This window comes from Sorex fumeus, unplaced genomic scaffold (assembly GCF_029834395.1).
Source record: "Sorex fumeus unplaced genomic scaffold, SorFum_2.1 ptg000007l, whole genome shotgun sequence".
In the NCBI taxonomy this organism is placed as follows: domain Eukaryota; kingdom Metazoa; phylum Chordata; class Mammalia; order Eulipotyphla; family Soricidae; genus Sorex; species Sorex fumeus.
The window spans coordinates 845,727-862,621 of NW_026606064.1; the positions used below are offsets into that span (position 1 = coordinate 845,727).

The 16,895-nt window shown below is 43.4% G+C and overlaps 1 protein-coding gene across 1 annotated transcript in view; it reads left to right on the plus strand.

The window, feature by feature from the left end:
- The window catches only part of OSBP (oxysterol binding protein), a 40,242-nt gene extending 24,199 nt beyond the window's left edge, over nucleotides 1-16,043 (plus strand). Inside the window, exons 8-14 of the mRNA XM_056132648.1 lie at nucleotides 459-704; nucleotides 949-1,069; nucleotides 10,377-10,480; nucleotides 12,164-12,259; nucleotides 13,325-13,503; nucleotides 13,970-14,190; nucleotides 14,283-16,043. Coding sequence (XP_055988623.1) covers nucleotides 459-704; nucleotides 949-1,069; nucleotides 10,377-10,480; nucleotides 12,164-12,259; nucleotides 13,325-13,503; nucleotides 13,970-14,190; nucleotides 14,283-14,425 — 1,110 coding nt within the window. The 3' untranslated portion in view covers nucleotides 14,426-16,043. The remainder of the gene's footprint in view (nucleotides 1-458; nucleotides 705-948; nucleotides 1,070-10,376; nucleotides 10,481-12,163; nucleotides 12,260-13,324; nucleotides 13,504-13,969; nucleotides 14,191-14,282) is intronic.
- The last annotated feature ends 852 nt before the right edge of the window (nucleotides 16,044-16,895 follow it).

Genomic DNA, 16,895 nt, shown 5'->3' on the forward strand with positions numbered 1-16,895 from the left:
TGAGACTCATTGTTACTGTGTTTGGCATATCAAATACGTCACGGGGAGCTTTCCAGGCTTTGCCATGTGGGTGATACTCTCGGTAGCTTGCCGGGCTCTCTGAGAGGGGCGGAAGAATCGAACCCGGCTTGTCCGGGCTGGCTGCGAGCAAGGCAAACGCCCTACTGCTGTGCTGTCGCTCCAGCCCAGAGAGCTAACATTTAGTGAAATAAAAGAAATGTGTGATTTTTACCATTCACACATATAAACAGTTGACCATGGAGAATGGGATGTTTGCAGATTAGATCTTAGGATTCCACTATTGAGCAAAGACTTTTCTTCCCAGTGCTTTATTGTCTTGACATCTTTTCAGTATCCGTTTCTCAAATGCAAAAAAAAAAAAAGAAAAGAAAAGAAATTTAAGCTTTCTCTTATAGATGTGTGGGAATAGTTTTCATTTCTGTTCTTTTCCCTGACAGGTGAACTTTAATGAACCCTTATCCATGCTTCAGCGCCTTACTGAAGATCTGGAATACCACGAGCTATTAGATCGAGCTGCAAAATGTGAGAACTCTTTAGAACAGCTCTGTTATGTTGCAGCTTTCACCGTGTCCTCTTACTCCACAACCGTCTTCCGTACCAGCAAGCCATTCAACCCACTCCTTGGGGAGACCTTTGAGCTGGACCGATTAGAGGAGAATGGATACCGATCCCTCTGTGAGCAGGTAAAGGAGCTTTGAAGCTGGGCTCCATCTAGTTTCTGGTCCATCTTCCCCAGTGCTCCCATCCCTGCCATCCTACCCGGCCTTCTTTTCCTTCCTCGCGGGACTCGCCACACTGGACGCCCCAGTACCTCCATCTACAGCTGGGGGTGTAACAGTGTCAAGTGTGAGTGTGGGTTGTTTGTCTCAACTGACAGTTGAGGCAGTTTTTTCTTCCTTCTTAATTTGAACCCATGATTTCTTCAAGGTGAGTCATCATCCCCCTGCTGCCGCACACCATGCTGAGTCCAAAAACGGTTGGACGTTGCGTCAGGAGATCAAAATCACCAGCAAATTCAGAGGCAAATACCTCTCCATTATGCCCCTCGGTAAGGCTCCATAATGATAAGAATTAGTGCACCAGGATGAAAGATTTTCTGCTGTGACAGCAGCCGTTGGTTTGGGAGTAAGGAAAGGAGAGATCTGGCTCAGGCACTGAAACTTAACTAGACCTGGGCAGGTCGTTTTACTTCTCAGCTCTTAAATTAGTTGAGGAGGCACAAGACACTTGAAGGACCTATCTAGTCATACTTTCTTTGTCATAGCAGTATTTAATGCATCTTTAAATACCGCTTTAGAATGTAACGTCTAATGTTCATTTTTCAAAACCTTTCCCTTAGTTGATTTCCTCAATTATTCTTGCAGTCAGGCCTCTAATAAATCAGAAGTCTTATATTAGGTTCCTTAGCTACCTTTTCTCTTCTTCTTTGAGAACTCTCTCTCTCTTTCTCTCTCGCTCGCTCGCTCTCTCGCTCGCTCTCTCGTGCTCTCTCTCTCCCTCTCTCCCTCTCTCTCCTCCCCCCCCATCCCCCTCTCTGTCTCTCCCTCTCTCCTTCTCCCTCCCCCAGCAGGTTAGATAACATTAATGCTGCAGGTTAGATAACATTAATGACTGACTTCTGGGTTAGCTGAAACTGTTTTAAAGATCCCAGTGGATTAAAAATTAATTTTGATCAGGACCAGGATGATCATGCCTAGGAATAGAAATATTAATATGCAGTATTAGAAAATCTATACTGGGGGCCCTAGCGATAGTACAGCGGGTAGGGTGTTTACCTTGCATGTGGCAAACCCGAGTTCAATCCCCAGCAACCCAGGAGCATTGCCAGAAGGAATTCCTGAGTGCAGAGCCAGGAATAACCACTGAGCATGACTGGATGTGATCCCCCCCCCCCCCGCCCAAAAAAAAGAAAAAAGAAAGAAAATCTATACAGTAGGGGAACTGAGTTTATTCAAAAAGTCGACTTTATTGTCCCATGTGCTTGAACTAGAGTCAGCCACAGTTGGCCATGTGTGTATAGTGGGTTACAGAAGCACAAAGCACACTGAGAGAAACCAGGGCTTCCTAGAGATAGAGACGACAATACAATAGCTCCCTGAGCTCCTGTAGCCGCTCCATTTCCTGGTTTTAGTCATTCTAGAGGTAAAGTTGCCCTTCTTGGTTATTACAGTGTAGTCTTTTTAATAAATTCCCTTTTTCTTTAAAACACAGTGTATCAAAAAAAACGAAAACAAAAAAACCACAGTGTATCATATAAAGTGCAGACAAAAATTAGCCAAATAAACCCCTAGGGATGTTTGCAAGTTGTTAAAAAAAAAAACAATTATTAACTCTGTCACTCACTTGTTAGTATGTGTAAAGATCCTTAGCTGGAAAAGAGACTAAATGATTTTGCTCTACATCTTTTATTCAAGGAAAATATTTATAAAAGGGCTTCAAAATGCAGCATCTCTGAAACTGGTAATTTCAGAAATGTTAAGAGTAGTAAATATCTAGGCCCCCAGGAGATCTCCATGGATCATACTTAGTTCTAGGGAAGGTTATATACATTTAAAAGATAACAAATTTTGAGCCAGGGGTAACCCCTGTGCATTGTCTAATGTTACCTCAAAAAGCCAAAAAAAAAAACCAAAAAAGATAAACCAAAAAAACAAATTTAACTTAACAGTTCTATGCATTTCTCTGTAATTGGACCTAATCTAGACTTCTTTGAGGGGGAAATAGTTATATGAATAAGATAAAAAGTGATGGATCTAGATTTCTAGAAGCAGAAGGAATAAAGGATATGGAAGATGCTTTGGTTACTGTGCATTGCCATCTTACTTTCCAAAAGTACTTACATAATTGATATTATTGCCAGCAATATATTTTAAGAGGCCATGATTTTTTTTGTTCATTTGTTTTTCATTTGTGGGCTACACCTGGTAATGGTCAGGGCTTACTCCTGGTTCTGTGCTCAGGTGTCACCCTGGTGGTGCTTGGGGGACCATATGGGATGCAGGGAATTGAACCTGGGTCAGCTGTGTGCAAGGCAAGCACTGCCCTACCCACTATACTACCTCTCCAGCCCCTTTTTTAAAAAAAATTTTAAGGAGTATAAATGATCTGTATCTGTTCCCCGAGTCACATTTTTAAGAAGTTGGAAAAAGAAAGATCCCATGTGTCTGGAGATCAAACAGGAAGTTCACATAACAATAAGAAGCAGAATTAAAAGTATCCACTGTCCTCCCGTTGTTTATCGATTTGCACGAGCGGGCCCAGTAACGTCTCCATTGTGAGACATGCTGTTACTGTGTTTGACATATCGAATACGTCATGGGTAGCTTGCCAGGCTTTGCCATGCGGGCGAGATACTCTCAGTAGCTTGCCGGGCTCTCCAAGAGGGGCGGAGGAATTGACCTGGGTCAGTGAGGTCGGCCGCATGCAAGGCAAACGCCCTACTGAATTTCTAAACAGTGGCCATTAGATGACTGTGCTTAATATTTTTGGATCAGTAACTTGGAAGGAAACTCATGTAGTGAAAATTTTTACATTTGCACTGGAAATCAACTTTCAGAGAGTAAGTTATTAAACCAATTTATATCTGTCACTGTCACTGCCCTCCCATTGTTCATCGATTTGCGCTGGCCCAGTAACGTCTCCATTTTGAGACTTGTTACTGTGTTTGGCATATTGAATACGTCACGGGTAGCTTGCCAGGCTTTGCCGTGCGGGCGAGATACTCTCAGTAGCTTGCCAGGCTCTCCAAGAGGGGCGGAGGAATCGAACCCGGCTCGTCTGGGCTGGCTGCGCGCATGGCAAACACCCTACCACTGTGCTATTGCTCCAGCCCCAATTTATATCATTAAAGAAAATTTACAGATAGGAATGTGAATGATAAAACAGTTCTATGCTTGTTTGGAGATGGTGACTAGACTCTGAATGTCCCTGTAAAATACACTAAAGTTTGGGAGAATGCATCCAGAAAGTGCGATAGAAATTTGACAAGTAATGAAAACTCTGCCAGAGGATAAATAAAATTTCTTCTCTTTAGGTTTCAGGGTATTGGAAGTAGGAAGTCTAAAGAAATAACCTTTTTGTGGGGTGGGTAGGGGGAGCTCCAAAGCAGGGAGCCAAGGGACCCCACCCAATTGATTCTGAGCAAATGGCTGTGCTTGGGGGACCTCCAGGGCTTACCCATTAGCATTTAGGGTATAGTGCCAAGGGTCAGATGGGCCAGCTTCATGCAGGCCATGCACCTTAGCCCCTGGTATCGTTCTCCAGCTCCAAGAGATACTTAAATATTTTGAAATTTTGGGATTTTCTACCCTAAACCAGTCAGTTTGAAAATATGAATGAAATAGCCATTCAGCCTGCCCGTGTCTGTGTCAGCCACATTGCTAGATTCCAGGGGCCTTAAACTTGCCTCTGAGTGGCACTGTAGTCAAATGTTCTCTTCATCTATTTTATTAAGTTTTTTTTCAATTTATAGGAATTTTTTTCCTTAAATTTTTATTAGTGAAATATCATGAGGTACAGTTGTAGACTTACAAATTTTTGTGCTTGGGTTTCAGTTATACAATGATTGAATACCCATCCCTCCACCAGTGCCCATTCTCCACCACCACTGATCCCAGTATCCCTCCCACCCCCGCATCCCCCTCATCCCACCCTACCTCTGTATCAGGGCATTCCCTTTTATTATCTCTCTCCTTTTGGGTGCTGTGGTTTGCAAAAGAGGCATTGAGTGGCAATCATGTTAGGTCTATAGTCTACTCTCATCACGCATCTCCCATCCTGAGAAGAACCTCCCAACACCCTTTATTTGTTGCTCCCTTCTCTATCTGAGCTGCCTTTTTTAAGTGTTTTTCTAGGTTGCCATTTTATTTTGCCTTTTTTTTTTTTTTTTTTACTTTTTGGGTCACATCCAGTGATGCTCAGGGGTTACTCCTGGCTCTGCACTCAGTAATTCCTCCTGGAGGTGCTTGGGGAACCATATGGGATACCAGGAATCAAACTCAGGTCAGCTGCATGCAAGGCAAACACCCTACCCACAGTACTATCACTCCGGTCCCTTTGCTTCCTTTCTAATTTCTTGACTGTATTTTTAAAGGTACTTTTGTAGTGGCTTATTTATTTATTTTTGCTTTTGGGTCACACCCAGCAATGATGCTCCGATTACTCCTCGCTCTGCACTCAGGAATTCCTCCTGGCAGTGCTCAGGGACCCTAGGGGATGCAGGGGGTTGGTCTGGGTCAGCCACATGCAAGGTAGCCGCCCTACCTGCTGTACTATGTCTCTGGCCCTGTAGTTATTATCCTATTATAATTAAGTTCTAACAATCTAGTTTGGATTAATACTAACTTAATTTTAATAGCTTTCAAAAACTTTGCTACCTAGTTTTTTTCCCCTCCTTTGTGCTTTTATTGTCATATAAATTACGTATTTATTCATTATAATCCCATCAGCATAGCTTGATAACTTTTGCTTTATGCAGTTAAAAATAATCATGTGTGGGGCTGGAGCAATAGCACAGCGAGTAGGGCATTTGCCTTGCACGCGGCCAACCCAAGTTCGATTCCCAGCATCCCATATGGTCCCCTGAGCACCACCAGGGGTGATTCCTGAGTGCAGAGCCAGGAGTAACCCCTGTGCCTCGCCTGTGCTGGGTGTGACCCAAAAAGCAAAAAAAAATAAATAACAAAAATAAATAAATAATCATGTGGGAGAAAGAGTTGCAAGCAAAGAATACATTTTTACAGTATTTTTCTCAATATGTTTGTTACTGCCTATTCTTTTATTTCAGCCTCAAGGAATTCCCTTTAGTTTTAATTATTATTCTTTAAGATTTCCTGATGGTCAGATCCATACATGAATTTTTTTTTAGGTGTTATTTTTCCTGAGAATGCCTTTTTAAAAAAAAATAATAAGCCCTTTTTTTTTTTTGCTTTTTGGGTCACACCCAGCAATGCAAAAGGGTCACTCCTGGCTGTTCTCAAGGGACCATATGGGATGCTAGGAATCAAACCGGGTTTGGCCACATGCAAGACAAATGCCCTACCCGCTGTGCTATCTCTCCAGCCCCCCTGGGAATGTCTTAAGTTCCTTTGTGATGGATAGTTTTGCTGAATATAAAATATTGGTTTGGCAATCTTTTTTCTGTTAGTACTTTTGTTTGTTTCTCCTTCTTCCTTTCTTTGTTGTTCTGATGACCAGGCGTTTCCACACTTGGCTGTGGTGCTCGCTGAGAGTTGTACACATTCCCTGGACTTCCTCGGGGTTTCACACCTGTGGTTGTAGTGCTCACCAGGGTCCCACACTCCCTAGTCGTGGTGCTTGCCAGAGGTCACCCTCTCTTTTTGTGGAATGAGAATTACCAAGGGCAGTGTTGCCAAGCTGGCAGTGCCCTTGGCATGTGGGCCAGTGCCAGAACTTGAACTCAGGCTCATGCCTGTGAGGCAGGTGTGACCCTGAGCTGTCCCTAAGTGACCTTTCTCGTCTCATTGCATCTGGCATTCCACTGTCTACTGGTCTGCCTGGTTTCTGGCCCTCTTATTGAGGATGCCTCAATAAGATTATTTTTGTTACATTCTCTTACTGCTTTTAAGATTTGCTGCCTTTTTCCTTTCTGTGGTTTGATTATGTTTATTGGTTGGATTCTTTGATTTTGTACTACATAGACTTCATTCAGATATATAGATTACAGTTTGTTTTGTTTCCAATCAAATTTGGAGAATTATTATTTGGCCATTATTTCTTCAACTTAATTTTTTATTCTTCACCTGCTCCAGCTGTTATCACCACCTTACGAAGCTACTTATTAACAGTTGCCACTGATTATATTTCTGATTGTTCCAGAAAAAAAAAAAAGTCCTATGAATGAGAGTTTAGAAGGAACCACAAGATAGGTCAGATATGACAGTTCTTTGGAGATGGGATTTGGGAAGATTCCATACTTGGCAGCTTGCTGTTTTTTCATGGCTTTGAAATCGCAATACTACTGATTTTGAAGGCTTCTACCACGTTGGGGAAAGAGATATGGGAAAAGACCACAAAGTTTGCTTGCTTGCTTTCTCTCTCTCTTTCTTTTCGTTTCTTTCTTTCTTTCTTTCTTTCTTTCTTTCTTTCTTTCTTTCTTTTTCTTTTTTTCTTTCTTTCTTCCTTTTTTCTGTTTTTCTTTCTGTCTTTCTTTCTTCCCCTTCCTCCCTTCCTCCCTTCTTCCCTTCCTTTCTTCCTTTCTGGATGCAGCTCTTTTTTTTCTTGAGCAATTACTGTTGGATTATTGCAAGCCTTTCGTTAATTTCCCGAGTCCTAAAAGGACTAATCATTTTTGCTAGTGCTCAAGTTGGTTTTATTAAGGTGCAGATCTGTGAAAGCCCTTATTCTACTATTCTGGAAGTGACTTATCTTCACTTCCATACATTTTAAATGGTTCAGTTCAAACCTTTAACCTATACCAAGATATTTGAGGGGGTTTGTTTTTTTGGGGGGGAGAGCACACCTGGTTTTGCTCAGAGCATACTCCTGGCTCTGTGCTCAGGGACCCTCCAGGTGGGGATTGGGGGACCATTTGGAGTGCCTGGAATTGAACCCGGGTCATATGCATGCAAGGCAAGCACCTTATCCATTATACTATCTCTCAGTCTCCTATACCAAGTTTCATTTTTTTTGGAAAGTAGAAAGTTTATTGGAAAGTAGAAGAGAAAGGAAAAGGAACTCCCCAAGTGGGGAGAAACTTAAGTTCTACCAAGTTTTCAAAGCATAAATATTATATGTAAAATAAGGTGGCCATAGGGAATTCTTTGCTTTTGAACCCTCCTGTGTGCTATAGAACAACAGGCACATCATCACATCATCAGGATGGATCTAGGGTTGTAGTATGGGACTGTTCAGATGTTCATTCAGATCTTACTCTGAATTTCAGCCATCCCATTTACTAGCTATGCAGACTGCTTAAGGTTTCTAAGCTTAGAGTCTTCATTGGTAAGATGGGGATACAGTTGGCTAAATAATGCCCTTCTCTGATATATTTCCACATTAATCCCTGGGACCTATGTATATGTCACTTTACACAATGAAAGAAACTGTGGGAATGATTATGGATCTTAGAATAGGGCAGTAATACTGAATTTTTTTAAATTATTTTTTGAGTGCAGTATAATCACAGGGTTTTCTATAAGATGGAGGCTGGAGGCTCACTCATTGATAACAGAAGCAAAAGGTTTGATTGAACCACAAGTCATAATGCAGGTGGGGCTGTAGAGGTAGTTCATTTGGTAGGTTGGGCGCTTGCCTTGCTTGTGGCTGACCTGGGTTCAATCCCCAGCATCCCATATGGTCCCCCAAGCACCGCCAGGAATAATTCCTGAGTATAGAGCCAGGAGTAACCCCTGTGCATTGCTGGGTGTGACACCCCCCCCCCCCACCACCACCACCAAAAAAAAAAAGAATGCAGGTAGCCTAGAACAAAAAAGTTCTTGGAGAGAAACTCATATCTTGATTTTAAACTCCTGAACTGTAGGAAAATAAGTTATATAGTTTTGTTACTGTTGTCTTTGCAGTGCTGGGATTTGAACACGGTCTCAAGCATGCAAAGCATTTTCTTTACCAGTGAGCCACATTCTTGGCCCTTTCTGGGCAAAATTGGAAGGCTTCCCAAACATTGTTTAGAGTGCCTGGGGGAGGGGGGCCACCTGTGATACTGGGCCCAGCCATGTGGACCTGAGGCTAGGCCCATTGTTGGGGGCCAGCAGGGCCACATCCAATGATGCTGGGGTCCCTCCAAGGCTGTGTCTGGCAGTGTTCAGGGGGCCGTGGGCTGCTGGGGATCAGACTCACGGTCTTGTGCATGCCAGGAATGTGCTCCAAGTCCTTTGAATTGTCTTCCTGAACCTAGAGTATATAGTTTAAGTCACTAAATTTGTGTTAATTAGTTCCAACAAACAGAACAATAGCATCTGAAGCTGAAGTATCAACAGAAGTTGAATCACTATATTCCAGAAACTTAGGTGAACAAAAGCCTCTTTATCCTTATTTAACTTGTTTACTTGTCTTAAGTAGACAAAAGAATAAACACAAGGGGCCAGAGCGATAGTACAACGGGTAGGATACTTGCCCAGGGTACCCCAGATGGTCCCCCAAGCCTGCCAGGAGTGACCCCTGAGTGCAGAGCCAGGAATACAACCTGAACACTGCCAGGTGTGGCCCCTCACCCCCTGCCCCCAAATAAGTGCATACATAATTTTGTATACAGTTAGTTCACTGAAGAAAATAGTGTGAAGTATACATAAGAGTTAATGGTGGGGCTGAGATGGATCAACAGGTTTGGCCCCCAAATTTGAAAACCCAAAACATATCAGGAGACAGTGGGCAAGGTCTGGAGTCCTGATCATAGCGCTTCCATGCCCGGTGCCCGCCCATGGAACCAGGGCACATCACGCTCCTGATACTTTGATGTTTTTGCTAATCTGGGGTCTACACCAAGCTTTGTTGTCCAGAGCTTTTGTTGGGATTTCCTTATGTGGGTCATAATTGGTTGGCTCATTGATACTTGATTGAAATAAATATCCAAGCCTTCTTTCTTCCCCAGAGGGAAGGGAGTATCATTTCCAGGTGGTTGGGAGGGCCAGCTGATATCAGGTAACTCCGCGTGCCAACTCCAGTTACAGCATGGGTCTCTCTGGCCGGGCCTGCCCTCATCCTGAGTCTTCCCTTAGTAAAAACTCTTCAGGAACCCACCATGTGAACTCGGGTTCCCCACAAATAACAAACAGAGGATTGTCAGTTTGGGCAAGGAGAGGGGAGAATTTAAGAGTTTGAAAGTTTCCTCCCTGGCACAATGAATAAAAACGTGATAAATTCTTTTTCCTTTTTGCATTATCAGGAATTATACCCAGGGGTTCTCATACCTGGGTCTCCCACATCCTTGACCCGACCAATTCTTTACTGCTCAGCATGGCACCACATATCTAGTGAATGGTAGAGACAGGATTGAATCTAGTTTCTTCTGATTTCTAAGTGCCAATTCTATTCACTACTCTGTTTCTTTTGTTTAACTACTGAGACTCTTAAATAGGAGGTTTGCTTGAGGTCCCTAAGTTACTTAAGGTCAGCTTGTTACTAACAGTAGGTCCAGACCCACAACTGACAACCAGTATGTGCTTCTTTCCACATTTTTTTTAAATTGAAGATTAGGATTTTTGCATTGGGATAAGTGCTTCCAAGACTTAAGAAGGTTTTAAATCCACTATTATTTGTAACGTGAAATATCAGTAGAATAGAATATCAGTATTAATAGAAACAACTGCTGTCATTTCTGAGCTAGCATTTCTTTTTGTAATATTTTGTTTAATTTGCCTACCTCTCTCTGCTTCTAGGTAGCATCCACTGTATTTTTCATGCAACTGGGCACCACTACACTTGGAAAAAGGTTACCACTACAGTGCACAACATTATTGTGGGCAAGTTATGGATAGATCAGGTGAGCAAAACATCCTAAAAATGCTTCTGAAGTATTTTTGTCATCTTTAGGACCTGAACTAACGCAGACTATTGTTACTGGTTTATCAGTTTTTCCTAAGGAACTTCTCAAGCAGTCACCCAACCTCCAACTTCCCAGAGTTTCTGCTCCATAAATTATTATTTATTAATGGCTTTGTAATAACGCTTAATAACTTCTCTAGTAGGACTGCATTGGGTACAAGAAGATAATAAAACAAGGCACCTATTCTCCTGTATGCTGGAAGATGGGGGATCTGGGTGGAGGAGGCCCAGTCCCGATCCAAGCAGACTTGGAGATCTAAGCCCCGGGTCCCACACACCTGGGTTCCTCTGCTGGTTCCTTCATGCGTGAGGCTCGTTCGAACGTGTGGAGAGTGGTCTTAAGCATGGCTGTGGCTGGAACCGGAGGTCTTCAGCTGCCAGGGCTCTGCTCGGGGCGGGGAGGGAAACTCAACCCGCCCTCCTCCAAGGGGCTCCGGTGAGGACAGCCAGGCACGGAGGCAAGAGACTCTGCCAGCATGTAGGCCTTACACCCACCAACTGCCCCCAGTGCCGTGTAATCCCATCAATAGCCAAGACACAGAGTCTATAAAACCCAGCTCCTGGAAAAGAACAGCGCAGAGTCCCCTGCCTCCACGCCTGACTGTCCTCACCAAAAGTATCCTGCTGCATGGCAAAGTCTGACAAACTCCCCGTGGCGTATTCAGTATTCCAAAAACCAGTAACAATGATGGGTGTCATTCTCCTGACCCTGAAAGAGCTTCATCTCAGGGCTAGGACGAAGGAGACGTTACTGGTGCCTGCTCGAGGAAATCGATGAATAACAGGATTACAGTGATACAGTGATACCCATTCTCCATCCTTTCAGTGTTCATCAAATACTTATTACTAGACAGAGTGCTAGGTACTAGGGCATACAAAATCGGATGAGCTGTTACTGTATTATTGGAGATAAGCGACATAGTACTTGTAAGTTAAAGAATATATAACAATATACAGAATGTAAGTGAAGTGCTAAGATAATATTTAATTGTCAAATTGCTCTTAAGACATTGGTTATAAGGCCCAAGATATAATTCAAGGGTTAAAGTACTGGCCCAGAATGCAGCTGACCTGGTTAGATCCACTGCCAGGAGTGATCCCCAAGCACAGAGGTAAGCCCTGAACACCTTTGGGTGTCGCACAAAAGCAGGAACAAAGCCAACCAAGCAGCCACCCAGATATTGGTTATGGCAAATTCAGAAAAGAGAAATCTTTGAGAAATGAGGAAAGCCCTCACAGATGTATGGGGATCAAGATAGTTGATTATAGTATGGTTTGGAATTAAGCCAGGAAGGAGGATGTAAGTAATAGAGTGTCAAAAGTTCCCTACACTGATTAAGTACAGAGTGAGGATGCTGATAGCGGTTGATGTAGAAAGATAATTCTACGTGATTATCAGTGTTTATGCTCGAGCTCAAATTTTGCCACCTAACATTTGGTATTGATTCCAAATTGGAATATCAAGGTTGTAGAGAGATCCCACAACTCAGAAGACCTGAACCTGAGTGAGGGAGTACTAGAACATATAGTTAAAATGTCAAGAATTTAAATGTATGACTTGACACATATTTAAGCCATGGAGTCCTTAAGAAATTATTCTATTATTCTTTGTATTTTACAGTCTGGCGAAATTGACATTGTGAACCACAAGACAGGAGATAAGTGCAATCTTAAATTTGTTCCTTATAGTTACTTCTCACGAGATGTAGCAAGAAAGGTAAGAAGTGGAAATTAAAATTTTCTTAAACTGTATATATTTCCTTTAGGAAGCTTATCCTTTGGGATAGATAGATAGATAATTTAGACACGTAAATACCTCTATGTGTATGTATGTGTATGTGTGTCTGTTGTTGTCCCAAAAATGGTGTTTCCAAAATAAATGTAAAGGAGAAAGTCAGCAAGAAAGGGAACTCTGTCACATTACTAAAACAAATCCTTTTCTGAAAAGACAAGATCATAAATGTCCATCTAGGTAAATGTCTAGCAACGAGAAGCTGAAAATAGGAAACACAGAGAAAGAAAGGATTACAGGAAGGAGAGCATGGGTAACTGACCCCGATGGAGTTAGAGAACGGTGTGAATTGTAGCATGAGTTTTGATAGGAGAGTAAAGAGTAAATGGGCTTTCTAGTCTGATTTCTAGGAAGAAGAAAATATGATAATTCTGCGTACCAGCCAGACCCTTTTTCTGCATGTTGTCATCGTACAGGGGCTGGAGCAGTAGAATGACATATAGGACACTTACCTTGCACACAGCCAACCTGGACTCATTCCCCAGCACCCGATATGATCACCCAAGTCCCCACCAAGAGTAATTCTTGAGCACAGAGCCAGGAGTAAGTTCTGAGCACCACTAGATGTGACCCAAAACAAAAATTCCTTGTTCAACAAAATGATAACAAAATTCTCAGTTCATAACACAGTGACTCTAAACCGCTCAGGAAAATACAACAAAATGTTCAGATTCTAGGGGCCGAAGAGACTGTACAAAGATTATTGTACTTGCCTTGCATGAAACCAACCCCAATTTGATCCTCATGCTCAAAAGAGCATATGTGACATGGTGCTCTTGATCACAGAGCCAGGAATAGCCCCTGAGCACTACTCAGTGTTACCCCAAGTCCTATCCTTCCCCCCAAAAGCAAAATATTCATGTCCCTTGGTGTTTGCTATCACAAGGATTTAACTGGTATGTACCCCCAAGGTTTTGGTTTCCAGAACAGTCGGGAAAGCTAACACACAATGAATTCTGTCCTCCAGAATTTTGTTCTTCATCCTTGCAGGTGACAGGGGAAGTGACAGATCCATCAGGAAGAGTTCACTATGCTCTTCTGGGCACATGGGATGAGAAAATGGATTGTTTCAAAGTACAACCAGTCATTGGGGAAAATGGGGGTGATGCTCGACAGAGAGGCCACGAAACAGAAGAAAGGATCATGCTATGGAAAAGGAACCCTTTACCGTGAGTCTCAGTATCCACATCCTACTTTGAGCTGACCGGGGTTCCATTCCCCACGCCCCAGAAAGGCCCCTGAATCTTGCCAAGAGTGATCCCTAGGCATGGCACCAGGAGTAATGCTTGGCACAGCTGGGTATGACCCAAAAGAGGAAAAAAAATATTGAGGCCCTTTGTCTCCTCTCATCATCTAGTCATCAGTAATAAGCCAGGTTATCCTAGTCAGAGGTTTAAAGAAACAGAAATAAGGAATTCTTGTTTAGTAGGCATTTTTATTCTTCCTCATTTCAGCTGAACACAAGTTTGGAAAACTGTCCCGTGGAGTGGCGTGGGGGAGGGGACAGGAGGGCCTCTCCGTTTGCAGAGCAGTCCCGGTGGTGGTCTCTTGGCAGCATTCTTAGTTTTTGCCCCTTAACCCTCTGTAGGATTTGGGCTCCAGCATTCCTCTTACTTCCTCCTCCTTTGCTTTTAGGAAGAATGCCGAGAACATGTACTACTTCTCAGAACTTGCCCTGACTCTCAATGCCTGGGAAGGTGGCACTGCCCCCACAGATAGCCGGTTACGGCCCGATCAGAGACTGATGGAAAATGGGCGCTGGGATGAAGCGAACGCCGAGAAGCAGCGCCTGGAGGAGAAACAAAGACTTTCCAGAAAGAAGAGAGAAGCAGAAGCCATGAAAGCCACGGAGGACGGTAACAGTCCTGCCTTCTCTAACTCCGGGTGTGAAGAGAGTTGTCCGTGTGTCTTCGGTGCTAATTCTGTCTCTCTCCCTCTCTATCTTCAGGCACACCCTATGACCCGTATAAGGCGCTGTGGTTTGAGCGGAAGAAGGACCCAGTCACCAAGGAGTTAACTCATATTTATAGGGGAGGATACTGGGAGAGTAAAGAGAAACAGGACTGGAACTCTTGCCCGGACATTTTCTGAAATGTCAGTAACAAAAAAAAGAAAAGGAAAAAAAGGAGAAGGATCCAAAGGAGAAGAGGACAGAGATGTGCAGGAAAGCTGGCAGTCGTGACTCTCACCGAGGGCTTTCCTCAAGTTTGTCTGTCTTAACCAATCATTTTTTTCCAAATCAATCACCAGAAGCAGACACCAGTGGTGGTGATTGGCTGGTTGCCTTAGCTGATTGAAACTGAAATCGAAATACTAGATGTCTGTGTTTGTAAGGGAGAGGTTTAGTGGCTGAAAGTTCTTGTTATTCCACTTCTGCAGAGTCAAGTATTCTTGGCTCTTCTCTGCCCCCGTTTAAGATGACATCATTCGCCCTCCCCTTGTTGTATCCTGCTCAGCCAAGATCTACGTCAGATTATGATTCAGGGGCATTTTGGTGCTGTTCCGAGCAAGAGCTGATTTTAGCAGTTCCTTTAAAAAGAAACGCGAGAGACTTACCAGCAGATGCATTGTGAATGATTGTGGTGGGGCTTAGGCGTAGCATTATGAAATGAGTTCACAAATGGGATGATTTTAATGGGGGGTCCGCGCGTCGGTGCCCGCGGTGATTGGAACAAGGAACAAGCAACGGGGTCGTTCTGTGAGGTTGGAACATTCAGAATTCTTTTCCTGGAAGTTTCCATCTTCACTTCCATACAACGCTCTCCTGCCATTCTCATGTTTTTGGACAGCAACTGGATGCTACTTTGGTGTTTGGTAGGAGGGTTGCATGATCCTCACAAAAGGGGTTTTTATGGATAACACTAGTCAGGATGTCAAAAAACTACGAGCCACTTTTGCTTTCCCAGTTCTTCTTCACCTCATGACCATTCTCCATCCATCACCTTTCTGACTTCTCTCTCTCCATCTCCTCTCTCCTCTCATCTGTCTCTTTCTCTCCTGTCTCCCTTCCCCCGACTCCTTCCCCTTCACACAGTACCAATTTGGGTCTGTGCCCAGTGTGGAGCAAGACATTGCCTGTCCCATTTTTGATAAACTTCAGAATCTGAGAAGAGTTTATCTGGAATACAAGTTTTCGCCATCTCTCAAGCCCCATGGACTGGAGCCACCCTCTGGAATAATGTGTTAAATATCTGTATATTATATATATGTAGAGAAAAATCTAATTTTTTTTTGTTTGTTTGATTTTCCTTCTTCCCCCTAAGAATCTCGTTTGTTTTTCGTTTTTAAATCCCTTATCTCCCTGGGACTCTCAGACACTTGATTTGGATTGAAGCTTTCTTTATTTTCCACATTTTAGGAGCAGACAGATTGACCCCTGACAACAGGGATGTTATCCATGGTTTGTATCATGGGTCCCCCATTGCTGGCTCAGCTTTGTTCTCCCAGTCACCTGTCTCTTGAAAACAAAAAGTCTGCACCCTTTTCTGCCTTTCCCCCTTCTTTTTTAGGAAGAGTATAGGTTAGAGAGTCAGGAGGATTAAAATCCAGTTTCATTCTGCCTCTGTCCAAATCACAGCATGCACAGCTGACTCCCAAAGGAACCTTCTTCCCAGGATGTGGAGTGGGTAAGAGAACTACTCCCGATGGGCCCTGGCTTCCGTCATTTTGTTTGTTCTGTTTGTTCTGTATTTGTTTCAGTCTTCTTTTTTTTTTTTTTTTTTTTTTTTAAAAACCAACCCCTGTACAACCCACCCGTGGTTGAGGATCACAAATTGAGGTGCCTTCCTTGTACGCTTTTTTGTTAGCATTTTCTGTTTCTGTTCCTTAACTGCTGAGCCTCAGCCAGTGTGGGTCCTCGGGGGAAATAGCATTCCAGAGGAAGCCATCCCTCCAGAGAAATTAGATTTCTACTACGTCAATTAGTACTCTTCCTCCTTCCCCACCATCCTCCCTTCCTGGCTGTGATGAGCACGAGAGGGGCAACCGCTGGGCCGTTTCCTCCTCCGAACCTGATTCCAGCGTAAGCAAGGGATTGTGCCAGGGCCGCTTTCAAAAGGGCCCGTGAAGGTGGCGGCCCAATCTGGGGGTTCAGACAGAGCGGAAATCCCCCAAGAGCATTGACCATCCCTGCTTTATCCCTCCCCGTTCCTCCCTCCACTTGGACTATGTTTCCAACTGATCTCAGTCAGATTCCTGCTAATGGAAGAAGCTTTGAGTCCTTCAGGTGAAATAAAGTCACATGAAAACAAAACAAAACTATATATATTTTTGGTTTTTTTGCCTTATTGTTTTTTTCCAAGAAAACTACTCGATTAAATCATTTTTAAAAAGTCATATTGGTCGTCTGATTCACTTCTGCTCGGTAAGAGGTAGCAGTGGGAGGAAGCAGTCAGCTGACCAGGTGGTGATTTTTCATGGGGGCTAGAGAAGCCGAAAGAAAAAGTGGGCATAGGTTTCCAGATGCTTCCGCTATTTAATAGCATTCCCAAGGGCTTCCGGGCAGGAAACTAGTGTTGGCAGCTCCCATCGCTTCAAAATAGTCTTAATTAATTGTCACTGT